The 26,941-nt window shown below is 47.3% G+C and overlaps 2 protein-coding genes across 8 annotated transcripts in view; one reads left to right on the top strand and one right to left on the bottom strand.

Annotated features, from left to right (window-relative positions):
* Window positions 1-733: 733 nt before the first annotated feature.
* Window positions 734-23,914, bottom strand: ENO4 (enolase 4). 3 transcript variants are annotated; one of them, XM_084903752.1, is made up of 14 exons: window positions 23,620-23,914; window positions 20,296-20,424; window positions 19,102-19,292; window positions 16,957-17,111; window positions 15,120-15,286; window positions 14,890-15,021; window positions 13,428-13,481; window positions 11,369-11,425; window positions 9,390-9,557; window positions 7,446-7,571; window positions 5,953-6,148; window positions 4,231-4,298; window positions 3,380-3,497; window positions 734-1,672 (listed from the first exon to the last, which is right to left on the bottom strand). In XM_084903752.1, the coding sequence occupies exons 1-14, from the start codon at window positions 23,782-23,784 to the stop codon at window positions 1,533-1,535; spliced, it is 1,866 nt and encodes a 621-aa protein (XP_084759878.1). In that variant the 5' UTR covers window positions 23,785-23,914; the 3' UTR covers window positions 734-1,532. The 3 variants fall into 3 exon arrangements, with proteins under 3 accessions (XP_084759878.1, XP_084759879.1, XP_084759880.1); XM_084903753.1 differs by having other exon boundaries at window positions 9,390-9,554; XM_084903754.1 differs by lacking the exon at window positions 3,380-3,497.
* The window catches only part of HSPA12A (heat shock protein family A (Hsp70) member 12A), a 104,183-nt gene continuing 100,836 nt past the window's right edge, over window positions 23,595-26,941 (top strand). For 2 of the 5 annotated variants that reach the window (XM_084903740.1, XM_084903735.1), the window contains exon 1: window positions 23,652-23,785. Coding sequence is in view for 1 of the 5 variants with exons in the window: in XM_084903737.1 (XP_084759863.1) it covers window positions 23,783-23,785 (3 nt within the window). In the remaining 4 variants the exon portion in view is untranslated. Of the gene's footprint in view, window positions 23,786-26,941 lie in introns of all 5 variants that reach the window. The other 3 variants (XM_084903736.1, XM_084903738.1, XM_084903737.1) reach the window with 3 other exon arrangements.

Below are 26,941 nucleotides of genomic sequence, written 5' to 3'. Positions count from 1 at the left end.
TCTCCCATGTTTCATGCAATTGTGTATGCACACCCATGTTGCATGTGCAAAGGCTATGTGAACACCCAGTCTGTTCCTCCTGCCTTTAAGATGGACTTTCCCTCCAGGTTCTCCCTCTCTCTCTCTCTCTCTCTCTCTCTCACACACACACACACACACACACACACACACACACACACACCCCGTTTGCTGTAAGCAGCAGGAGAGGCGGTAGCAGCCACAGCCTGGCTGCTCTTCTTCTGGCTTGAGTGAGACCCCACTCCTGCCCGGGCTCTGGGAGACTCGGCCCCACAACCGACCTTGAGTCACTGCTTGGAGGGAAAGGCCTGGGCCTCAGACCATGACTTTTCCCTGCTAGTCCTCTGCCAGAGGAGAGGTCCTCAGTGTTTAGCGAAAACATATAGAATATACCAGAAATCTACATGTAGCCAACTCTCCCACAGGTCAGTATATACCAATTTATATAATTTTGGGGGTAAAGCAAACGATAACATTTAACAGAGAGTCTAAACTAGGGGTGTCGAACTCAATCAGAGAAGGGGCCAAAATCTAAAATCCAGCCTAAATCGCGGGCCGAATGGTTTACTGAACAGTCATAAACTGACAATGTCATAAACTGACAGCGGAGTGCAGTGATGACAGCACGGTGCGGGCCACATTGCAAGGCCTGGCGGGCTGGATTTGGCCCGCGGGCCTGGTGTTTGACATATGTGGTCTAAACCATACAAAGCAGGTGGTATCTGTAGGTCCGTGACTGAGTGAGTTCATTTCTGTTCCTTCTCTGCTGGCTCACAGCGGGGCAGGGCAGTCACCTGTCAGGTGCACTGTCTTCAGTCACCTGTCAGGCTGTCATGTAAATAAGTGAGCATTTAATTCCCTTAAGAATAGTTATCCATCCACGCATGTGTTTACTCACTTACACTCATTCCTGTCCCAAGAAGGACTGAAGGAGACTCCCAAGGATATACATAATATAAGAAAAACTAACATAGAGAGAGGAGGGAATTGGGGCAAAGGCACCTGCCTGGCTGTTACACGGGATGGCGAAACGCCCATACTTCTGCGTGGGGTTGGCTACATAACCGTGTCTGTGCTTCCTAGCACAGGTGTGTAAGGTAGACACAGGTGCTCACATGTTCCTGCACAGAGAGCTCCTGGTGGGAAAGATCTGCTTTTCAGAGACGTTTTCCTCTGTAAAGGGGGAGGTGTTTGTGCTGAGCGTGGAGCTGGCGACAGAAGTTCCGGATACTTTCACCAGGTCACCCCCTGCCCTCCCCAGTGAACAGAGCAGGTGCGTACACAAAACCTCCCTGGGAATGTGACGGCGGTGAGACACAGACCACAGACAGGCGGAAATGCTACATGTGTATTTCACCAAATGGTAAAGGAGAAGCAGGAACAGAAGGGAGACGAGTCAGTGAAGTTTTAGAACAAAACCAGCATGAAGAAGACACACTTCCGACGCGCCGGCCTGAGAACATGGCAGTGGCTGCCCGTGGGTGCAGACAGCCCGGTCCAGAAGGTGCTCGGGCTCAGGCTGGGACTTCCGTGGGGAAGATGGGCTCCGGGCGCCCGGGCAGCTCACCGGCCGGGGCAGCCTCGGCCACCGGCTCCTCGGCAGCCTTTTCGTCTTCCTCGCTCAGCTGGACAAAGGTGAGTTCTTCTTTGAAACCTGTTAGGAAGCAAGGACAATAATGTTTACTGTCTCATCCAACGGTGCCCATTCTGACATTGTCTGACTTAAAGATCATCCTCAGAAGTGCCCAGAGGTGCCACTCCACCATCAGAGAGGGTTCCAGAACCATTCAGATGGGCCGGTTTTGGTTACACATGAACTGCAATACACTTGGTCTTCTCGGTGTGCATTGCACACTTACACAACCTTCTGGGACATTCTACATGCAGTGGGCTTGGGCAGTGGCTTAACAGGAAAGGCTACGGGGAAGAAGATAAATTAGAGGGAAGGCCAGTTCTGTGCATGAGCACAAGCCCTTGCTGACTACTACTCCAGGCTGAGCGAGTGCAGACTTAGACTGTGCCGGTCTGGTCCCCGTGGGCAGGGACCGTGTTTTCTTAGCCGTTTTCCCGGCGCTTGGTTTGTTCATATTTATGGAGCACTGCCAGTGTCTGAGCAGTGCTCATAAATATTCATCTGTGAGTCCATTCCAGAAAGCCCGGGGGCCTGCACTGCCACCAGCGAGGGCTGGTCCCGGTCACTAGCGTCCTTTGTGATGCCCTGAAGCGGCTGTTTCCCCGTGGTGGGTCTGGCTGGGGGTGTGAGAAGTCATGGAAGGAAGCTAAGGCTCCCACGAGTCAGTAGGACATAGGAAATCACCAGGCGGTGTGTAGGAAGCATATGACGTTACCTGTTTGAAACCACAAGCCTGTGTCGCACACCAACAACACACAGTAATTTCTGACTACCTTTATGTGACTCAGAGATGGTCTCCCAACTATATCTTTCTTTTCTGTGAATCTTCTGGTGTGTTTCAAGATTGTGACACATGTTAAACATGACAAATGTAGAATCTCAAGTTCTGTTGGTTTCTGTATTTTTTCCTCCTTCATGTATGTATTGAGTCATAAAGTAGGACTGCTTCCTTGCCTCCCATACATTCTATAATGCATCTACCTTGCATTCTATAATGCAAGAAACTGTCATGTCTTAGTTGTCAGCGCTATTTAAATAACGTACACTGTTTTCAGTATATCCATTCATTTATTCTATCTTACAGTACAAAGTAGCTTTAGCATTCCACCGTAACTACTGGTTTCTTTTAATGTCTCCATGTGCTACCGATGTACTTTTGGCCATCGCCATCAATCATATAAAAAGTAAAATTGCATATTTGGAGTGTTTCTCTCCAGTTAGGCCAGCATACAAGGTGACTGGGCTCATGCAAATTTACCAGGGTTTCCTGTCCTAAGGTTCTTTTCTCTCGAGACCACAGCCTTCCCAAAGGACAGCATTAAAGTGAACACGCCGCCTGCTTGTCTTAAATAAAATGAGTGGCTTCCAAAGGCCCCGAGGAAAACCTTCCTCTAATTTTCCCGGGCCGTGCAGAGAGACCTCGGCTATGATTTGTACTGCAACAAAAGGTAGGCCTGGAGATTCCAACCAATCAATTCTATTGAAAAGCTTCACGCAGCCTATTTACCAAGGCGAACAGCCAGCATAGAGTTTTAAACATTCAGGTAAATAGATAACCCATTAAGGACACAATGCACATTGTGGCAAATGCCATCCTCGTTTGTCAGCTCTTATTTCCAGGCTTTGGAGCCCCCTGCCCTCCTGCCGGGGGACTTCTATGCCCCCTCTCCTCATCTTTGTCCTCTTATTCACGGCCGAGGGAAAACAAAGCCAGAAAGCAGCACATACCCAGCGTTCCGTTCTGGACAAGCTCGTCCTCTATAGCGAAAATGCGGTTGTACTTGGTCACCCGTTCTCCGCGAGAAAGACCTCCCAACTTGATAAACTGGACACCCAGTCCAACGGCCTTCAGCAGGGGAAAAACAACTTACTTATTTTCATTTAATTAATTTATTTTTTTTTATTTCAGAGAGGAAGGGAGAGGAAGAGAGAGAGAGAGAAACATCCATGATGAGAGAGAACCATTGATGGGCTGCCTCTTGCACGCCTCCTACTGGGGGGTCGAGCCCGCAATCTAGGCACGTGCCCTTGGCAGGAATCGAACCTGGGACCCTTTAGTCCGCAGGCTGATGCTCTATCTACTGAGCCAAACTAGCTAGGGAAAAAACAACTTTTTTGAAATGGAGAAGTCACATTTTGCTGAAAGGACACTGTTCCCGTGTGCTACTTGGGTGTTTCTCTTGTCACTTCATTTTTTTTTTCTGTCTTACATAGGCAAGGGGGCCTGTTTAAAGCTGAGGGTGTCAAACAGAGAGTGTGCCTGCATCGCACACCTCACTAGCCGTGCAGACACGCTGACTGTACCTAAGAACACGCTGGCCGTTCTCACTCCATTTCAGGGGGTGAGACGGCAGGCACACAGCCCAGTCATTTACGTGTGCTCATCATTTCCCCCGGGACTTCCATTTTTCTTCTTTTTAAAAGGTCAAAGTTTAGCTCTTCGCAAAAGGGAGGAGGCAGGCCTATTTTGTAAAAGGTTACAGGACTTTCTCCGCCAAAGCCTGTATTTCTCTGAATACCAGTTCCCGATAAAAGCAGTGTTTGGGCGGTTTTGCAGCGGACCAGCCTTCAGCACTTACCAGGTCCACGAGGCTGTCATCAGAAGACTCCCCGTCCATGCTTCCGAAGACAGCCACGTGCTTCTTACCTGCGGGCAGGGCAGAGTAGTTCTTTTCAGCTTCCCATGGTACAGAAGCAATTTGCATATGCATGAGCCTCTGAGAGCAATATGTAAAAATGTCCAGAGATTTCAGAGTTTCCCCATGACGATTCAATTGTTTGACCACCTAAGAATTATAACCCAAATATTTGCTCTCCCCTTCCCCCCAACCCTGGTTTTATCTGTTAACCCCTTTCCAGTAGCTTGGATGCTAAATACTAAATGAATGCTACATTTCATCACATTTAAGGTATGACAAATTCTAAGATTCACCATTATTACCACTAAAGGGGGGAAATGCGCAGATTAGATTGATAGCATGTCTAAGATGTACCACAGATGTATGCCATCATTCAATTTCATGCTTGTTCAATGAAGAAAAGTGCATCTTTGAGTCAGGACACTCTTAAGTGCAAGGGCATCGAGTGGGGAGTTGATGTACCTAATGAATTTTATAACTCACTGTGTAGAATTTTATTCCAAGGAGCCTGTCATTCTGAATGCTGACTTATCAGAAGAGCAGCCTTGAGAGTATTTAATCATTTCGGGATCTCTAACCTCCTTGGAATTTACCAAAGTCTACAGGAGTGTGAGCCCAAGTTCTCCCTACAGGGACAGTGTCTGTGTGTGCAGAGGCGGGAGCTACAGCCGCCATCTGAAGTGAGTGATGGTGGGCCCTGGCCCGGGGCAGCCTCCGGCCCGGGGTCTACAGGCCTTTCATCGCTCTCTCCGGCTCCCGCCCAGGCCCCTGGATGCCGGTCCCACTTGGAGTCCTGCTCCGGGTCTGAGCCCAGCCTTCTGCCTACTTCCTGATATTTATGTTTCAGGGACTGGGCCTCAGTGAACCAGACGCCCATGAGCTCATGGAAGTTTACAGCCAAGTGGTGGGTACCCGGCGTTAAATAACTACGAGTAATGGTGACCAGTACTGCGAAGGGAAATAAGCTGCTATGAGAAAGGTTTACTGCAAGGGGTGGAGGGAGTCAGGGAAGGCAGCACAGACTGGGACCAAAGGAGGTTTCCAGTTATTTGTATGGCCAATAACATAATAATAAAGAATAATACAGAAATAAACTCTGCTTCATGTACTCAAAGCTATAAACCTCCTTCTGCCCCACCCTGTATATGCCAAGAAGAGGTCTCACTTAAGGCAAGAAGACTTGAAGGGTCAGGAGTACAAGTGACATAACAGGACAGGGCAGAGCATGCTAGGCTGAGGGAGCAACATGTTGAAAGACCTCAAGCTGAAACCGGTTTGGCTCAGTGGATACAGCGTCGGCCTGTGGACTGAAAGGTCCCAGGTTCGATCCCGGTCAAGGGCATGTACCTTGGTTGCGGGCCCATCCCCAGTAGGGGGTGTGCAGGAGGCAGTTGATCGATGATTCTCTCTCATCGATGTTTCTAACTCTCTATCCCTCTCTCTTCCTCTCTGTAAAAAAAACCTTCGTGGTGCCCTCTCTAAAGGAGATGTCCTCCCTGTGGAGGGCTGGCAGGGGCGCTGTTTTTCTCCCATAGGCGGTGGGGTTTGTTTGTTCCTTCCCAGGTTTATCCCATGCTTTTTCTCAGCCACCGGACAGCCTGTTTCCCGCTTCTTTTATAACCGAGCTCATGCTGAGTTTGCGACCGCTGCTGTCGTACTCACTGTCCAGGAGGCTGCTTATGGCCACCAAGTCAGACACGGTCGTCTGGTTGGTGTGTGTTAGGATCCGCCCGCTGGACCTGGGCGTGCGGATGCTGCCTTCCTCTAGAAGTTTGGGAATGCTTTTGGAGGCGCTTCCCGCAAGGATGTAACACCTGGAACCAAGAGCATTATAGAGGCTGTCCCACTGGTCGGAGTCCTGGTGAATAGTTAAGAATGGAGCGTTACAAGGCAGTGAGCACAACCACAGAGCAACAGGAGTCATAGAGCACAGACAGTTGTACGCCTTTCTGAGATAACATGCCATGGCTTCCTTTCACACCTGCAGCTGAGGGTGCCTACACCACAGCCACACAGAGTAACGAGCTTCTCAGAGCAGAAACTTAACACGATTACATTTGAGTGTAAAGATTTAGTGAATAAAATGTTTATCCACATTAGTTGCTATTCTCCACGTTGATTCTGAAGCTCTTCAAACCCAGGCTTTCCTCACCCGCTCTATTATCCATAATGTTGCTAAGGAATGGCTGGTTAGAAGATGCCGCTGTTATTTCTGGTAAGCAGACAAGATGGAAGCGCTGGGCTCAGGCTGTCTCCTGCAAGCGCCGGGTGGAGCTAGCTAAGGCTGTGCAAGGGAAGGCGGGACTGAGAGACCCTGGGGCTCCCAGCCAGACACGGCGTTCTTCCTGCCCCCAAACGTGAAACCTTGCGTTATCTCAGAGAGGGTGTCTGTTTAGTGTATCTAATGGTTCTCACACTCATACATCAAGAATTTCAGTTTTGCTCTTAAAGGGAGAGAGATGGTCTTCTGTGGCGCATAAACTACCCTTGTTAGAGGCACCAGCTTGAATAGGTTAAAATAAATCAAAGCTTTAAAAAAAAAAATATATATATATAGCTTTGTTACTCTCCTACATGTGTAGTAACTAGATTTAGGTTAAAAACAGTTGGCCTAGTGCTTGTGGTCGGCAAACTGCAGCTCACGAGCCACATGCGGCTCTTTGGCCCTTGAGTGTGGCTCTTCCACAAAATACCACGGCCTGGGTGAGTCTATTTTGAGGAAGTGGCGTTAGAAGAAGTTTATGCTTAAAAAATGTGGCTCTCCAAAGAAATTTCGATTGTACTGTTGATATTTGGCTCTGTGGGCTAATGAGTTTGCAGACCACTGGCCTAGTGGAAGTCCTGTCGCCATGAGCACTTGAAAATGATCTGTGATTAGCCTACTGAGGCTCCAGCTAGCACAGCCGGCTCAGTGGCCATCAGTTAAGTTGCTTGTAAATGTACGGACACTCCTGAAGTGCCTGGGATAGCTTGCTTCATTCTGTGGACATGCACACTCCTAGGTCATTGTGTTTCTATTCGTTTGCTTAGGAAGTGCCTTTTCCTGTAAATGCCGGAAGCAAGCAAGTCATCCCCAGCCCAAATTTCAACCCATTTCAAATGACAGATCCGAAAGAATGAGCTTTTATTACAAAATCCAAGGTGAATCCTTTTACCTCTTTCCTGAAAGGATCGATTAAGGCGATGATTGAAGGGAACTTGCTGATCAGATCCACATACAGGTCGACCATCTCAGTGGTGCTTTTGTACGTTCCCGACATCACTTCATACTTCCCCTTATTCTGGCGAGCGTAAGGAAGATAGTAGAGGGTAAGCACCGAATCCCTCAAATGTTAAAAATGGGGTTCAAATACATGTTCATTCATTTCACATAAAAGATTGCAAGCAGATTCTTTTCAGGCCATGTTCACATAAGAAATGTACCCCTTTTATTTGTAACATCTGTTACATATTAACCTGGGGAAAGCAAGTCACCATCCCCTTTGATGCCCCAGTGACTTCAGAAGAAGCTTTCTGCACAAAAAAAAAACAAAAACACAAAACAAAACAAAACAAAAAAAAAACAACTAAGAAAAGAGTAGGAGGGGCATGATTCTTCCTTAGGTTTATGACGTGGTGCTTAGGTAAATGGGCAACAATATAAGTTCATAAAACTTAGAGCCACACCAACCTGCCCACTCGCTAGAACCAGAGACACATCGATTGGTTGCCTCCCGCATTTGCCCCAACCAGGACCGGGGATGGAACCTGCATCAAGGAACGTGCCCTTGACTGGAATCAAACCTGGGACCCTTCGGTTCCCAAGCTGACACTACCCACTGAGCCAAACCAGCGAAGGGCAAGAACTTTTAGTTTCTATACTTGAAGGTTTTAAACCCTTATCTTGTCAGTAAGGAGATGCTAGACTTTGAACTAATATTGGTGTAAGAATTATCTGATGTCAAGCTAAAATATTTTACTCAGTCTGAGCAATAAATACCCATTCAAGTCAGCACCAGGAGTCAGTATATTCATAGTTGTTGGTATACGTTGCTGATGAAAACATGCAATTATTTTCCTTAATGGTATGCCTAGGAACCAATCATTATGTAAAAAATAGGAAAGTACATTAAACACTCCTTTATGTGCTTAGTTTCTTTAGAAAAGTAAAAGAACTTTTAGAAATCAGCTGAAACTTAGGGTTCCTATATACTGTTCAGATTTTCCTTTGAAGTTGAAAGTTAGAATTCTAAATCAAAGTGAAATTCTATTTGGTCATATCCCCTGAATTTGACATTAGTTACCAAGTCACCGTAAGTGCATATGAACGTGCTGGGCATTTTCTAAAACCTGGACTCAGCATTTATGTATTTGGAAATGGGAAGTATGTGTATGTGTGTAAAATAGCCAATCTGTAATAGCTTTCCTAACATAACTATTTCCCACACTTAAAGGCTAATGGCTGATAAAGTCCCCCAAGGAAGTGAGGGCTACAACATTCTTAAATGAAACCTGTTTTCCATTCTCTTGCTTTTAAAAATAATTTCATGTGGTGTGGTCCCTAGGTGAAGCTTCATCACAAACGCTCTGCCCTACCCCAGACTGTGGATAACGCTGTGCTGGGCTTAATTGGGTATATTCTCCAAATATGCCAATAAACTTCAATAACTTGGAAATATTTAAAAAGTGAGTCATGGCACAAACTTCGAGGGCCATGTGTCTAGAAGGATTTGTCAAGTCACAGTTACAATGAATCTACTTTTCACGCTTGACAAATTCAGCATTTACCAACCAATTGGTTGTACTCCGCCAAACATCCCAGTCCATGAAATTATGTCTCAGTGGCTCTCATGATTGCAATGTAAGCAGCCCATTACAGTCACCTTTATTATAGAATGTCTATATATACTTAGGATGTTTTCTGTTCATTTTAAAAATCACGTATGTGGTTATATTATTCTCTCAACTCCATTTATATTTGGGGTTCCCCTTCCCCCTCAAATGAACAACAACAAAACAGGATCTGTTTGAAAAATACACAGACAAGCTCTTCCTTTGACTTCTATCTTTAAAGTAATGTGATGTCAACAAAAAGCAAGTGTTCGGGAGAAGAAACTTACATAGTCCACCAGCTCATGCGCAGCGCAGTTGATGGCCAGGTACAGATTCGTCCCCAGTTCCAGCCCCAGGTTCGCACAGATCCCTTGTATGAGGAGCAGGGGCTGCTCTATGGTGTCGTAATTGAGGGTCAGGCAGCCCAGATGGGACATCCTGCCAGTGACGGGCTGCTGAGAGGTCAAGGGGAAATGATGAGTGTAAACACAGCACGTCACCTTCGGGGAGTCTCCCATGCTGGGCACATTTTAGAAACAACTCGGGGGGGAGGGGGGGAGAGAAGTACACTCCTCTGGTTCTGGATTAATCCTCTCTCTTGGTCCCACTCACCTCTGGGTGACCTACGGGCATAGGTTTGCCCCGTGGTGTTGGGGGTAATTTTCTTATTTTACTGCCGAGGTTTCAAGCAGGGTCTGGAGAACACACTTTCCTGTCTTCTGGGTGCGCATGTTACTGCTTACTGGCTCTGCCCTGGCTCCCTCAAGTCGCACCGCCAGGTTGGTGAATCTCCAGGCTGTCCCTCACTCTGCCCTCTTTCCCCAGACCTGCTCTTTCCCGGGTTCCCTTTTCCTTTAGTGGAATATAACTGCTGACACTGGGCACTGCCACCCTCCTTCAGGAGAGGATCCATTTTAAAAAGGATTGAGGACTTCAGCCCAGAGGATGCAGCTGAGGATGGATTTCAGTGGAAGAAGATCTGAGGAGTCAAAGGACCCCAGGGCAAGGCAGCCACATGCTTCTCCTGGGCAGTCAGCCTCCATGTGCCTGTGTCATGAATCGCCACTGGGCAGTTGTGTTATACAACTCAAAGCAAAATCAGTAATTCTGAGGGCTTAAGGGTGTGTGTGTGTGTGTGTGTGTGTGTGAACCACACTCAAGATCAAGTGTGATCTTAGATCAGGGGTCCTCAAACTTTTTAAAGTGGGGGCCAAATCACGGTCCCTCAGAGAGCTGGAGGGCCGGACTATATGAACTACTAATTCCTACTGTAACACCTCGGCTGCGCTCACTGCCCAAAAAACCTGGCGGGCTGGATCAGACTCCTCTGCGGGCCGCATGTGGCCCGAGGGCCGTAGTTTGAAGACCCCTGTAGATATAAATATCCCCTTTTTATTGGCAATAGCCCTACTCAATTCTAAGAACCATCCAACATTTTTATTGTTGTAATCTTCACTGGAGGATATTTTTCCCATTGATTTTTAGAGAGAGTTGGAGGGAAAGGAGAGACAGAGCATCAATGTGAGAGAGACACATAGATTGGTTGCCGCCTACACATGCCCCAACCAGGGCCAGGGATCGATCCTGTAACAAAGGTACATGCCCCTTGACCAGAATCAAACCCGGGACCCTTCAGTACATCCAACATTTCTGATGTTAGTGAGAGGAACCTTCTACTCCACAAAGGAAGAGTTGGGGAAATTCTTGTGTTCAGAGCACCCACAATACCAAAGGACCAACTGATCAAGTTCAACTTGTCTCCCAAGACTCTTGCAGCCAGCATGGCACATTTCCCCAAGAACAGTGTGCCTAACTCTCCTGGAAAAATCTGAAATGGTGCCCCAGTGCCTTTGGGAACCAGACGTAAGGAGTGGCTATCTTTCTGTGCCTTTCTCTCCTAGTCATATGATTACAATCTAAAGCACCTGATACGTCTTTCATCTCGTTAGCAGAGAGAGTCAACTTCCCCAACACTTTGCCTCGGGTTTCCAATGTAACCCTATTACTCAGAACGCTCCTCTGAGACGTCGGCTGGCCAGACGCCTGCTGGCAGAGAAGGCCGGGCCCAGCCTGCTGGCAGAAAGGTGAGGGTGGAATGGTATGCCAGCTCTCACTTGCCTGGTTCGGTGCTCCTGGTCAAGGGCATTCTCCCCCCTGCATTAGCCCTAGTCCTGGAGCAGAGTGACTGTGGGAGAGCCCAAGGAACAGGGAATGCATGGGTGAACTGTGTCACATACAAGGGCGGTAACCAAAGGCATATACTGACCTGACCTCTTTTGCCTCCATTATGCCCTTTCTTCGTCTCTGCTTTTGGAGGAGGGGGCTGTGGGACAGAAGATAGTGGGGTATCACTTATCTGTGGGCAGCAAGCAAAGCTCAGGTCCTCTGGCCTCTGAAGCCCAGCAATCACACTGTGAAACACAAACACACACACACACACACACACACACACGGATCATGCCAGCCACTCCCTGCTTTTATAAACCCTAAACTATTTCTCAAAATCAGGCACATGTTCCCACTAGTTCATCTTTACCCCTGCCTCCAATCATATCTGTGGGGCATATAGATGCTTGTTCATGCATTTCTACTCACATAAATAAAGTATTACTCATACAAAGTCCCCTCCTTGCCCGTGAGGGATAAGACCACAGGCCCAACATGTTTCAAATATCAGGGTGCCTACAAGTAAGGGGGGGGGGGGGTAATTGGCTTTTGAGAACAACCAAGGGCCATGAACTCTGGTGGCTCTGAGGTGTGTTAAAGTCAGTGGAGATGAACAGCAAAGGTATTTCCCAAAGACACGTTCCCACAGCTTGGGGGAGTGATGAGGCTGCACTTGCATGTCCAGTATTTACTGGTTATAAATGGGGTCATGTTTGTCAAAAATCGGTATGGTTCACACTCAAGTTCGTGCAAATACAACTCTCCTGCTCTTTGGAGTCAGCTGAACTAGCTCTCCCCTGGGAGAAACAACAGAGGAGCAGGAGAGACACAGTGGTGAACAAGGCAGACATGGGCACGGTGGGGAGCAGGTGGCAGGGGTGACCGGCTCTACCAGTATTTGAATTTTCACAGGCACGTTCGTGGGCTACTTGTATAAGCAAAAGGCAGTAAGATGTCTGAAAGCCGGGCTGAATGCAGCAAGCTCAGATAACCTGATTTCCTCATCCTTCCAGCCCGGATTTCCTCCACCTGCTCTGATAACAACCACCAGTATGTACTGCTCCTGGTAATGCCAGCTTTTACTCTGAGCACACTGCTTGTATTGAACTCATTCACTCCTCAGAGTCTCCCCGTGAGATAGGTAGTCATTGTCACACAGCTAATGAGGGGCAAAGCAGAGTGCAAGGTCAGGGTTAACTGGTCCAAATCTGCAGGTGCGTCACCCTTAAAGAGGACTGCATTGTGAATAGTGTCACAGAACCTGGCTCCAAGCTGGTGCTTAAAGCAATTCTGGTCAACTGTATGGCTTGCTCCCGACCCATCTCTACACGGGAGGGAGTGCCACCACCTTCATGGATTCTGTGATGGCAAGACAGCATTGGAGCCAAAGTTCCTTCAGGTCCCCATGCTATCGTGTCTCAGGCCCCATCCTACAGAGGCTGAAGGGCTAGGGCTTGCAGAGCCTCATGCTAAATGAACGGGGGATCCTGGATTGTGTCCTGGAACGGGAAAGGGACATTAGTGGAAAAATCAGTGAAATTTGAATAAAGTCTGGTGTTTAGTTCGTAACAATGTGCCATTTTGGTTTCTTAGTTTTGACAAACATACCGTGGTATTAAGTCCTATTATACTATGTCCTGTAACATTGAGGGAAACCGGGTGGAGGGGTATTTGGGAACTCTGTACCACATCTGCAAATTTATAGAAAAGGATCGGATCCCTCTCCTGGCCTCAGCCCTGCCCAGCAACGGTGGCACAGCTGGGAACTCACAGCTGCCTGCCATCCTGCCTCTGTGACCTTCCCCTTCACGGGCTGCTTGGCCCAGGGCACTTGTTTGCCCAGCTCTAAGCAGAAACAAGAGCCTGTGCCTTAACTGCTATTCCAAACTGCCTCTCACATCCTAGGGGCCAAATCCTTTCCCTATGAATCCTAAGGATGATCTTAGCATAGAGCCAGCTGTCTCAGAAAGCAAAATGAGACTTAATACCACTCTAAGCTGGATCCACAGCTTATAAGCTTGGCTCATATGGGAAACCCAAAGCAAATGAACACATTTTCCATATAACACCATTGACTTAATTCCATAGCCAAGTATAATTTGGGCACTAGAAGTTATATAAGCATCAGGAACCAGATGCAGTAGATTCTCTTTACTTACCGCTTCAATTGTCTTGATTATTTGTTTCTGAATTCCTATAAGCATCTCCATACCCTGTAAGTAGAAAAAACATGATCTTCCACAACTGCAGTCTAGAAGTTTTAAATACAAAAATTTTCACTACACACAGCTGTTTCTAACTCGGGATATTTGTAGGGTCCCTGACAAGGTCTACGAAATCAGAAGATGAAATGCTAATCGTCAGCCCTCAGTTTCCAGTCCATCAAACATGAATAGAGGCTCTTCCTCCTCCGTATCCTCTCTCCATTGTCAGAACTGGCTGGTTCAGATGGTTGGATCAAGTTCACTTCACTCTGTTTCACGTCTCCTGATGGGACCTTCTTGCACTACATGTCACAGGCCACGAAGGGATTCTGCATGATAGTATTTGAGTTCCTATAAACCCACGGTCATGTAAAAAGTGGAAAAGCATATTCTGATGACAGTGGGATCTGCATAGGAAGGCAGATAATGAACGGCGGGCCAGTGCTCTGGTACCCACACAGCATACCGAGTCTTCACTACAGGGAAGATCCCGGCGCCAGGATCTGAACTTGACCTGACAGACGGTGAGCCAGAGATAAACCCTAGTCTTCTGCAAATGACAAATTGGGAGGCAATGGTTATTCTCTTTAAAACATAATTCTTTACCACAGACAATCTTGGGGTTTAAAAAACAATGATTTTTCACTGTATCACTCTGTATCAGCAGAGGGGATGGAGCTTCCTGTGCTTTTTCCCTATACATCCCCTTTAGGACGTGAACCCCCAATACCTACTTAGTAGAATACTTCAAAGAAGGATATTGCCCTAGCTTGTTTGGCTCAGTGGAAAGAGCGTCAGCCCAAGGACTGAAGGGTTCCGGGTTCGATTCCAGTCAAGGGCACATACCTCAATCTTCAGGTATTAACAACACAAAACAAAACAAAACAAAACAAAAAGGATAATGACTCAGCCAAGACATGAACAATATAGATAATAGCACACCGCTAAGTGGTAAAAGTGCAACTTAGGGTTCCTTCATTCCATATTCCATAAACAAGCACTAACCCTCCCTTAGTGCCTGGCAATCTGCCATCTGTCATCTTCGGGCCCTGGAGTTTCTAACTTGGCAGAATGGGCTGCTGGGAAAGTGCCAGCTCCCTCTTGCTGCTGCTGGAGTGCACAGACCAGATAGCTCAGCTCTCCCAATAGAAGGCCTGCGGAGTTACACCAAGTGGCTGCCCTGTGAGTCACTGGCATGAGTCAGCACTGTAATGAACCAGAGATCCCAGGGGGTCTAATTTGTGTTCCCGTTTGTTGGAGGTTTTGCTTTCTTCCCATTTCCCTGATTTGTTACAATATTATTCCTCGTTTTACATTTAATTCCCTCTCCCTTGGAGTCATAAGTCTACACTTAAAAACTCATTGATGATAGAGTGTATCTTTTTTAGAAGAAGTAGCCTGAGATCATGGGAGGTACTTGTTTAGCCATTAATCCAGGATGGGGTACACAAATCACTTCTTTCATCAAGTTCAGCTTCCCAGGCGATGACTTCCCACAGCAGACCAGAGATACCATGAGCAACGGAATCGTTAGCTTTGCTGGTTTCTCCTGAAACAGAACCAAAGCAAGAGGAGATGAGGGACATGGTCCATGCAGACTGAGATGCCCAGGCTCCTTACTTGTGACGGAATGTAATGGAGACTAACCTGGTGCTTCAGGGATGCGATACTGAAGTACAGAGGGTGACTGTCCAGAGAGGCGCTGGTTTTGGCGATGGCCAGTGACACCGCCCCTATGGCCATGCTGCCACAGAGCACAGGCTCAACATGTTCCGGAGGTGGAAGAGGTTTCTCCAAGACAGAAGTCTTCCGACCTGGAGGGAAAAGCATCGATAACATTCCTTTTTAGGATGTTTGACTTGAAGAATTCTATTTCTTAAGGCTTTACAGGTACAAAAGCTCAGCATAAGGAAAGGTTGAGCCTGAGAATAACATATTCTCCACCTCAACCCCCAACAGGTTACCTGATTTCACTTACCACTCCCCAATGCCCCATCCTTAGGCATGGGTTTCGCCTCTAAGAAATCTGTAGAATATCCAACATGGGCAGATATTGTTATCCCACATTCCCATCTAACAGAACTGGGGCTTAGAGATATCAAAAGATTTGCCCGATAGTTGTCAGAAAGTGAAAAAAGAGAGGGTTCCAAATCCTTTGTTTTTCTCTATACCACCACCGCTCTTGGATACCCAGCTTGATGGTGAACATCTCTTCATGCCTAAAGCTATGTATGTTTCTCACCAACCCCCAGCCAATGCCTTTTTTCTTTTAGAAATGCCTTCAGATCCAGCCATCCAGCCAGCATCCTTCATCTTTCACTCTCATAGGTTCTCGGCCCCGCAGGCTGAGCAGGTACCACAGAATCCATCATCAGTCTCGTGTCCCTCCTTTCTCCTCCTTTTCCCCACAGCTACTTGGGTCAAACAGGTAAGATAAGTGGAATAAGATGTAAGCACCTAGCGCATAGTAAATGTTTAGCAAGTTGCTGGCCCCTCTGAATTCTATACTCAGCTAAACTGTCAACTGTGAGAGCAAAGTGCTGTATGTTCTCTTGTGTTCCAAGTTGTGTCAGTGAAAAGCAACCACCAAATGACGATCCATTGATGGTCTCTACATGTAATTCAGTAGTGGCTGTCCTCATCCTCCCAGGAGATTGGTCTAACATAATTTTTTTTTTTAATTTTTATTTTTGTTCAAGGCAATTCTCCTCCCCATCCCAGGCCTCAGCATCTGAACCTGTGAAATAAGAGACTTTGTCTCCTCAGTCTCTTTGGTCCCTTTCTGGTTCTGGTTTTTTATCCAATGGAACCCACAGGAAGTGGGTATTTAGTTTGCACGTGGCATCATGCTAGGCAGTGCTAAACTGAACAAAGCATGGTCCATGCCCCGAAAGAGTGTGTTCTAGCTAAACAGATATATGGAATACTGTTACAAGCAGCAACTCCAGAATTAACTTACAGGAGGGACTGTTGGAAGGCATGGAGCAAAGGGCATGATGACTTCAATTATTTGCTTTACGATAGCAAAGTGTCCTAAATACATAGTTTATTAACATGTTACATAGGACTGAGAAAATGTTGGTTACCTTTAAATTATGGAGTGGCTTCTTGATGAGCTAATGGAAATTCCGAGGGGCAGTTAAAGATCTCCCCCTGCCACCCTGCCTGTCTCCGGCATTGCCACACCATTCAGTCTACTTTGTGTATTTAGTAAACGCTCACCTCTCGGTAAGAAATATGTTCATCTTACAAAGATAAATTAACAAATGAACGGAGCGGGAGGGGAGATGGGGTAAAACCCTGATGATGGCCCAACACAGACGTTTCAAGCAAGGAAGTGGCGTGGAGCATGGATGGTACCGGCTGGTAGCCCAAACTAGGTCTAGAGCTAAGAGACTCTAACTCAGCAAGCCAGTCTGAGCTTCAGCCTTTTTTCCTCAACACGTTTGTTACTAAAGGTTCTGCAAGGTGATAAGCCGCTGACCTTGCTTCTGTCCCTTTTTCTTTGCCGGAGGTGGAGGAGGAGTTGGTTGTGGTGGTAGCATCAGAGATGAAGGTAGCTGTAGCGCTAAGTTTTCCAGGTTCTTTTCCAAATCTTTTCTCTCCTTATCTTCTTGCACTTTTCTTTCAAAGAATGTCCTTAATGGCAAGAAAATAGGGCTGTCGAGTAGCATATTTTGGAATATCCCTGGTGATTTTGGTCATGTTTTAGTGGGGACCCCAATATGTTCTAATATTTAACCCTGCTGTTTAGCTACTTAAGAACAATCAGCTTCAGTTTCCAAGGCCAAAATATAATGGCGCTATTCATGAAACTGTATTCAAGAATTGAAATTAATTTTGGCCTGGAAATAAATGTTTAAAGATTTCAGCCTTGTTTTTAAATTATCTGAGATTTGATTCTCTTTATAAAGTAAATTTGAAGATGTAATTTCATTAGGGGCTGTTGAATTTTCTTTTTCAATAAATGATCATCAGAAGAAAAAAAATGAGTCAAGAATAGACCATGAAATATATAGCACCATGTGAGGGACTTCTTTTTTCTGGAGGGTGGGGCTTAAAAAAACTTTGGGGAAATCTCACTGAGGCACATCTATATAAAATTTCAGTCACACAGAATGAAAAGAGGCTAAAAGTTCCCGTTGACAAAAAAAAAAAAAAAAAAAAAGCATTAATAAGTCAACAAAGACATGGGAATCTAATTTGCATCAGACTAATTAATAATCCAGATGCCAATGGGCAGTGACGTTAAAGTGCTGAGCGAAACTGATTTGAAACAAGAATTCTATACTCCGCTAAACTGTCAACCATGACAGCAAAGTGCTGACATTTTCACACATGAAATAACTCAAAAACTTTACATCCTTTTCTCATTCTTACTTTTAAAGGATGTAGCCCAGCAAGTTAAGAAAGAGGAGGACCTGGGATCTGGCAACAGGAGAACAGGAAAGGAACGTCTTGGGGCATCTCTGTAGTGGGCCTAGAGAGGAGCCAGTCCAGATGGGAGGTTTGGGGAAAGAAAGCTCCAGAAAAGAAGTAATGTATAGAATAAAGGTATGGCTGCGGATATAATAACAAACAACACACACACACACACACACACACACACACACACGGAATAGGTGTAATAGCATTCAGAAACCCAAAACTAATTTTACAGAAAGGTTTTTTACAAGGGTCATGATCCAATTCTGAAGCAAACTCAAATACAATGTTATGTACAACTAAGCAAGTGGTGAAGCTCAGAGAAACAGGGTCCAGTTGACCTTCGTTTGGCCAAGAGATTGTGGCATTGGACCTGCACAAAAGGAAAAGTTAACGCCAGCCTCTACTTCACTGGACACCGGACGGTACTCACAAAGCCCCACTACACAGTCCCTTGGCTTTCACATTTCAGAGTCAACCTATGGGCAAGGTATGGAAGACCCCTTTGTCTGGAGGACAGAAAATGAGCGCCACTCATTCATGTGACCATATGAAGGCCCTGGGATATGCAATGAGGGCATGTGAGGAGATGGGGAGAGGGAGGGAGGGACTTTAACGTCACTGCCCCACATCGTCTCCGATCTTAATTCTGTTCCTGAGAATCTTTTCACTGAATCCGAAGGAAGCTCAGTGCACGAAAAGCGGTTGGAAGTCCTTATGTGGCCGTACCCAGTAAAATTTTAATAATGGTTTTCAGAAGAAAAGCAACATTTTATGCTAAAGTTTGCTGCTCTGGCATAGGCTTCTTAACTGACTAACTGCTGTGTCCTGTGGATATGACAGACGTGTTTTATTGACAGGTGAATGGAAAGGAAACATATATATTTATACTGCACACTTATATTTCTTCTTTTTTTTTTTTAATCCTCACCTGAGGATATTTTTCCATTGATTTTTTTTTTTTTTTAAGAGAGAGTGGAAGAGAGAGGGAAAGAGAGAGAAATATCGATGTGAGAGAAGCACATTGATTGGTTGCCTCCTGCACATGGCCCACCAGGGCTCAAGCCTGGGAGGAACCTGTGACTCATGTATATGCCCTTGACGGGGATTGAACCCAGGATGCTTCGGTCTATAGGCTGACGCTTTATCCACTGTGCCAAACCGGCTAGGACTGCACACTTACATTTCAGAGTGGAAGATTTACCTGAGCACCTGGTCCACCTCCGCCTGGCTGGAGGGCGCCAGGCCCTGGAGCTCCTGGGTGATGGTCTCGTTGACCCACTGCACCGCGATGCCGACGGCATCCAACCTCTCTGCCTCCACTGCCTCAGCGAGCTCGGGCACCGCGTTCTCGTGGACTTCGAAGTGAGTCGCCATCACCACAGAACAAATGTACTGAGAGGAATACAATGTGTTCTACGTTTCTCTACCTCTGGCGAGAATGGGAAACGTGCCTGGCTTTTAATGTGCATGTTTTATCGCTACTTTCAAAGGGAAAAGGAGGACGTATAATTTTCCTTGAGGCATTTTTATAGCTTTTGAAATACGATGGAACCCAACTTCAGGGGACATTTAAAATTATTGCCTTGTTAAAATCCCCCTAGGCCCTGGCCAGCGTGCTCAGTGGTTAGAATGTGGAACCACACATAGAAGGGTCGTGGGTTTGATTCCTGGTTAAGGGTATATACCTGGTTGCAGGTTCGATCCCAAGCCCCAGTTGGGCCAGGCAATCGATGTGTCTTTTTTTTCTCTCTCTCTTCCTCCCTCCCTCCTTCCCTTCCACTCTCTCTAAAAATCAACGGGAAAATATCTTTGGTTGAGGATTGACAGCAGTAACAACAACAACAAAAATCCTCTTAGAAAAGCCTTATATTAAGTTCATTTTTATCACTAGCTCTCTAATAAATAGCGAAAAATATACAGATTTAATCATAATTACTTTCCTTCCGGAAACTGTAGCAAAATTGTTTCTAATAATACATAGGAATTACTAAAATGTAGCAATTAAAATGAATTATTAAAATTATGAAAATGCATTTTTCTTTATGTAGTTCACTCTACACATCTTTAAATCTATATAGAATCTACATATAAATATATCAACTTATAAACCTATCTGTAGATTTATGGAACTCATCACAGTAATAATGTCAGGTTTTAAAGGGATTTTTACCCCATTTCCTTTCTCCACCTTGGATGGTCTTCAAGTTAGCATGTCACATCTGTACCCTATTACACTGAAATATAATAAAGCCATCATGCTTGATAGTATGGTTCATACTTTATGTACGTGCCGACCGAAAAATGTTTGTGGGTGAGGGTGTGATTCACAAAGACTGTATTTCACAACATTCATTTCCCACAAAATAGACAATACATGTAGCAAAGAGCCTCGTACCTTGGGGAAGTTCTGAATGGTGCAGAATACTCCCACCTGGAGGGTGAGAAGCCCCAGGCCGTCCAGCACATGCTTCCCCACCACTCTGCAGATGGTGGGTGGCTTCGCAAATTTAGAAAAGCAGTTTGCCTTCAACACAGAAAGATGAAAATCAGGATACCACACCTAATTTACTTTTGAAAGGTCATTCACAGATACTCTGGTTTCTAACAAACTCTCTCCCACCCCCCGAGTGTCCTCCTCACGCCAGGATGAGCCTAGCTGCTCTGTGGGAACTGCCCCGCCCTCCCTCACGGAGATTTGGATGTCTCCTGATGCTGAGGCTCCGGTACATGGAGTGATGTGTTCTCTTTTCAACTCTCAGCAGAAACTCACATGCATTTCTTAGCTAAAGGCCCTGGGTCATTCTTTAGCTGGTCCTCACCTGTCCCTCCATGATACTTGAGTCAACTGGTCCCTAGAACATGGCTGCAGTAAAACTTAAGAAACCTTAAGTGGGCCAGTTCTGATTCCCCCCAGCAAGGCCTCTGAGAATTTAATGGTGCAGAGTTGTGCAGAGGCTGTGTTGCACTGGCCATCGGTTCATGCATAGAATCACGTGATCCAAACGGATTGTCGGAACCTTAGGAATAGCAGTTTCATTGATGTGGAAGAAGAGTGGGAGCCATGTGGAAGCGATGCAAGAACGAGATGGAAGAAAGAGAATGAAGCTGAGGTGGCGAGCCCACTCAAGGAGCCTGAACAAAAAATATCGAGATGGTGTTTCTACTCGGGAGCTCAGACAGAAGGTACAGGGCTCTCTAATAAGCACACCAGGCTCATGACTCAGCACTCTGGACCTGTCTCACACTGCCAGGGCCTCTCTCTCCATGACCTGTCTCTGCAGCAGGGTAATGGGAGGTCTTTGTGCACAGCAGCATGATGACTAGATCCTAAAAGGGCGTGTTCCAAGACCACAAGGCTTGTATGGCAGCACGTACCAAGCCTCTGCATCATGCCTGCCAATGTGCCGTTGATAGAAGCAAGTCCCAAGGCCAAGTTCTGAGTCAATGTGGAAGGGACTCACACAAGTCCGTTCACTCTGGTGGTATGGTTCCTTGGGGACCAGTAAGATGACAGGCTAGTACAGGGCTAAGCATCTGCCTGATTCCCAGTCCCACACTTTTTCACCTGTGAATTTTGTGAGGAAGAAATAAAGAGTATGGCTTTTGTCCACAAGGGTCTGAATCCTCTAATATGTAAGAGAAGAAATGGCATTTGAGCTCAACGCTGGAGGAGGTGCAGTATTTCAACAGGCGGACGATGGAAGTCCACTGTAGATACTTCTGGTAGATGGACTGGGACAAGCAAAGGGGAGGGAAGTGGGAAACTTCGGGCCTTAGGGAAAAGAGGGCCATATGGAGGAGCCAGGGAGGGAGGGAGGGTTACCAGAGGCAGAGGTGACCACTATGAATCACACACCGGAAGGTGTTGGATCTTATTTGGCCAACAAAGGGTAGCCACAGGAGTTTCTAACAAAAGAATTATGTTCAGATTTAAGATCCGGAACGTTGCTCTGGCAGAACCATGCGGGACAGACTCAATAAAAGGAGAGACTAGGTGAGAATAAGGAAGGCTCAAACTAGGGCAGTGATAAGGAAAAGATGGTTGCTTTTTTGCCCACTCAAATTCCTTAACAGCCTTCAAAGTCCAAGCTAAAACTTTCCCAGACACTATAGCCTACAGGGATCTTCCCCAACCCTGACTCCTTTAATAAGCTTAAGTGATCTGTCCCTCAGTCTAGCACACTACTATGTATCACCTTAACTAGTATCCATTTAAAAAAAAATATGGCTTTGTCTCTAACCAAAGTATAAACTCTCGGAGAGCTATGCAAACTAAAGTCCTGGCTGCCTGATAGACTGGGAAGAAGAGCATTACACCAGGAAACCAGAATCCAAGTTTCCAGTCTTTTGCTCTAAGTAGCCATGAGACAAGAGTTCCGTGTCTTTTGTAAAATGAGGAGCTTAGACAAGTTAATTTTCAAGATTTCCTCTAGCAAGAAATAGTGGAATTCAGAGTAGCATTCATTCATTCATTCACTCATCCATCCTAGAAATAGTTGTGGAGTGTCCACCATGGACCAGGCACTCCGCTGGGTACTTGGGACAAAGACCTGGTTTGATTTCTCCCTCCTGTTCATTGTGCCCCTGGGAGAAAATTTAAGTTCACTGGGCCAGTTTCTGTATTTGTAAAACAGGATCATAATTTTTACCTCACAGGGGTCCCAAGGATTAAGTGAAATAACATATAAAGCACTTAACACAAGGAACTCCATACACACTTTGCCCTCATTCCATCCCCAATTTTGATGTCATAGGCCCTGAGAGAAAAACAATCATTCCTCAAGTTTTCTCTGAATCCACTGTCTCCATAAAATGTGCTTTTTGAACCCTGGAAACACACCTGGCTTCTTCACAGCATTTACATGCTCTGCTCCTGTCATACCTCACCATAGTGCAAATTCCTACTAGTCCCCACCACGCTGCCTTCCAGGAGGTAGGTCTTGGTCTGGAAGTGAGAAAACGCTTTGCCTTTGTTTCAACTGCTCATTGCTTGGGGCTAAGGTTTGTGCCAGAAATTGCACTGGGCACAGCAACCAGGAAGGTGATATAGGAAAAGGCACGGAGCTCATTGTGCATCCAAAAAAGAAAAAAAAAAAAAAATGCTACAGGGACTGGGCCCGCTGAAGGACAAGCAGTCCAGGGCGCAGCAGCCAAGACTTTGATCTGAAATGGAAGTTTACGTGTAGGTGGGATCAGGCCGGGACCAGGCATCCAGGCAGGAGCCAGGCTTGACTTGAATGCAACTTGGAAGCCATAGGAGCGGGCTGGGTCTGAGGTCCCCCCGGTTGGCCAAGGCCAAATCCCGTGATCCAGGGGAGGCCGCTGGAGGTGATCAGGGTGAACAGAGCTGCGCGGCTGCGATGAGGTCTGTGTTTACAAGAACAACTGACAGCCGGGGCCTGGCCGGTCCCGAGGCCGCGAGGAAGCCTGGCCGGCCTCGAGCTGTCGCCGTCGCAACAAATCCGCCTGGAGCCCGCTATCCTCTAGCTGCTTGCTCCCTGTCCACCGCTTTCTCCCTGGAACCTCCTCCGCCCCAGGCTCCCCGCTCTGCGGCTGCCCTTCAGGATCGCCTCCCCGCATCGCCCGCGTCGCCACCATCGCCAACCCCGCGGCGGCAGCGACACGCATGCGCGACCTGGCGGCGCATGCGCACCGCGTTGCCGCAGCGCGCGGGGGGGGGGGGGGGCGGAGGGAGGAGGGTGCTGTCCCAGGTCCCTACCAGGTGCCCGTAGACGTCGGCGGGCTGGAGGTGGAAGGTGGCGTTGAGCAGCTCTTCCAGCCTGCGCGGCACGTCGTTCTCCCGGTAGTACTCCAGCGCCTGCTGCTTCCGCCTCTGCAGCTCCCCGGTGGTCCCGCAGCCGCGGCCGCCGCCTCCGTCCCCCATGGTAGGAGACTCCGGGCCGCCGACCGCGGGGCTGAGCCTGGGGGCCCGCGAGCGTCCTCCGCGTCGCTAAGCAACGCAACGCCGAGCCCGACCCCAAGTCTCGCGAGGCTTCCAGTCCCCCTGGCGGGAGCTGGGAGAAAGACCCCTCAGTCCTCCTCCTCCCCTCACGCTGGTCACCACTCACCCACCCCCACCCCCACCCCCACCCAACGTTTTCCGGATGGGAAAAGAGTTAGCGATCGCAGGGAGCGCCATTGGTGGGAGTGTGGGAGGCGATCCCGGCTTCCAGCGGGGGGGGGGGGGGGGGGGGGGCGGGACACGAGCCTGGGGCGGCGCGGGGTCCCGTGGCCCCGGAACCCGGGCCCTGGGCCTTCGCCACCCCTTTTTCCCCCACAACCTTCGTACCTCTGATGATGGGTGGCGAGGGCGGCCCGTGAGGCCTACCCTCCTGGGGAGGTTTGCAAGAACTCAGGGTATGCTCCCTAAGCTGTGTAGGTCCCCGAGATTAATGACTTCATTCATTCATTCATTCATTCATTCATTCATTCCCTCACTGCCCTGAGCCGAGCCGTGTCCTGGCGGGGCGTTTTGTCGCGGTCTCCCGGGGAGGTTAGTCGGATTAAATCAGTGGGTTGGGAAAAGGGTTTGGGGTGAAACTTAAGGATGATTGTGGCTCAGAAGGCTGGGGGGGAGGGTAGAGAAGACTTTCTGGGTCGTGTTCCCGCTCCAGAACCTTCGCAGGCTGCCTGCCTCCTGCCCTTTTTACATCCAAGCTGCCTGCGTGGCTGCAGGGCCCTGGCCCGGTGTCCTGCAGGATCCTAGGACTCTGCATGCGCTCCCCCCCCCCCCCCCCTCCGTGCTCCTGCTGCGGGAACGGGCCCAGGTGCCCAGGGTTCTTCATGGGCTGCTCTGGCCTGTCTGCGTTTCTGACCTAAGCAGGTCGCTTCCACGGTCTGTGCTGCCCTTGAATCACAGACACTCTCACTTACCCACTCTGCCCGGCTCACTGGTCACTCAGAAAATGAGTGAGAGAACATTTGAAACCGGATAGCTGTGTTCAGTAGGTGCACGCGCATCCATAAAAACATCTGCTTCTATAAATAGGGGCCCAGACATGGACCTCCTGCACTTTCTCCATGTTTTCTCCCAATCGCTAATGGGATGTCTCACTTTCCAGGGTGCTTGTAAGTCATCACAGACCTACCTCATCCTCCCGGCTAGATGGCCGTCCCTACATGTAGGAGCCAAGCCTGAGTCATGCTCACATCCCCCGCAGAGCCCAGGGCCGCAGGGACGGAGCGTGGGCTCCGCCGAATGGGGCTGAGTGAACCTTGGTACAGAATAAGCCCCTGCTGTTGCCGCTGCTGTTTCCGGTCCACCTCTGTGCCTTTCCTCACATCCCCCTGGATGGAGGGCACCCCGTTTTCTAGCAGCCCATCCTTGAAGGCCTGGTTGTGTCCAACTTCAGAGAAGCCTTTTCTCACACTCTGGCTCTCCTCACTCGGCCCTTCCTTTCTTCTGAGCCCTTCCCCGAGGCCGAAAGTTCAGCCCTCAGGGACATCTTGACTCTTGGACATTGTAATGGAACATTGGAAGTGCCCTGAGCTGGGACCATCGTGTCTCAGAGTTTCCTCTCTGTAACACATTCGATTCTAAGTTCCATGAGGACAGGGACTTGTTCTTTGCATCCCCAGCAACAGTCTATTACCTGGTAGAATGGATGCTCAGTAAATATCTGTTGAGTGAATGAAGGGATTTTACACGAAATAAATACTTCATAAATACCTAACTCACAATCACATGTTTTGGAGTTGGGTAAGTACTGAGTACACCAGGCTGGCTGGAGCAAGAGGTTTTATTTATAAGAATAATGAGAAATAAGGATGGAAAGGTAGTCTGAGGTGAGACTGTGAAGGAGCAGCAGTGTCACTCTGTAAGGGTGGGAGGCCATCCCACATCTCTGAATACAGGATAGGCAAGGTGGAAGTGGTATTTTAGGAAGTTACCCTGCAGCAGTGGGTAACTTGGATAGGCGTTTTGTTACACAACAAGCAGGAGACCCAGGCAGAAAATAACATAGATGTAAGGCCCTAACAGTAATAGTAGCAATGAGAAGAGAAGGGGGAGAGAGAGAGAATAGGAAGCAAGGCTGACAATCACCTTGAGGTCGGGGAACCAAAGATGACTGTGGAGGAGAGCCTGCAGGATTGGGTTACAGCTGACAGAAATGGGGGGAAGGAGTGATCTGGTTTTGTTGGAACAGGATGCACTGGTTTGAGACATGTAGGGCACTGGTGTCCCAGAGGAGAGGGAAGACTGAAGATAGAAGATACCCACAACAAATTTAAAGTTGAATAAGAGCAGATGAATCTTCTGGAAGGAAAAGGGGAAAACATCCTCTGGAACTCAGGCTCTAAATGTTGGGGAAGGAATATATTTAGGATATAGGAAGAGAGTAAGGAGCTATTGAAGGAGACCCCAAAAAAGGGGGAGCTTATGGAAAAAAGAAAAAAACTCCAAATCATAGAATCTAGGACAGAGAGTTGTGGAACTATGTCAGGTGTGTGTGTGTGTGTGTGTGTGTGTGTGTGTGCGTGCGCGCGCGCGCAGGCGCACAAAATAAAGTCTGAGAGAATAAAGCATATTGTGTCATCCTTGGGTTATGGGGATAGAGGGAACTTTGATTTTCTTTTTATCTATTGGCAGTTTCTGATTTTCCTAAAATGAATGTATTACTTGTGTAATTTTGAAGAATTACATTAAAACTATTTGAGGAAAGGATGTTAAGTCAAATATTTCGAGGAGAATTGAAGACGGAAAAGATTATTAGGGACTCGGTTCTTCCCTTGTAGATTATTCTATCTCCTCAAATAAAAATAGAACTACTTGTAGGCTAAATGATGAATAAGTAAACCTGCCATTCCCATTTGGTGTTGATTTGGTCAATCAACAAACATTAATTGAATGAATGACTACCATGTGCCAGGCACTGTTTTAGCTATTGGGGGTGGGGGTAGATTGTGAATAAAATAAATCGCATTTCTTCTTGTCATGGGATTTAAGTTCTAATTGTGCTCCAGTAGTGCATTTTAGTTACCAATTGGGACAATAAACTGAAATAAAAGATGTGAAAGCATTTTGAAAAGTTGGTAGGCTA

This window comes from Pipistrellus hanaki (genome assembly GCF_964339955.1).
Source record: "Pipistrellus hanaki genome assembly, chromosome: 14".
NCBI classification, from domain to species: Eukaryota; Metazoa; Chordata; class Mammalia; order Chiroptera; family Vespertilionidae; genus Pipistrellus; species Pipistrellus hanaki.
Note: the sequence above shows the minus strand (reverse complement) of the source record. Positions and strands in the feature narration are given on the sequence as shown.

Excerpts from the sequence above, each read along its gene's own strand:
- ENO4 (XM_084903752.1), bottom strand. The coding sequence starts at position 23,784 with ATGGGGGACGGAGGCGGCGGCCGCGGCTGCGGGACCACCGGGGAGCTG. Across the intron at positions 20,425-23,619 it reads CCGACGTCTACGGGCACCTG|GCAAACTGCTTTTCTAAATT; the intron begins GTAGGGACCTGG and ends TCTGTGTTGAAG. Across the intron at positions 15,022-15,119 it reads TCGCATCCCTGAAGCACCAG|GAGAAACCAGCAAAGCTAAC; the intron begins GTTAGTCTCCAT and ends GTTCTGTTTCAG.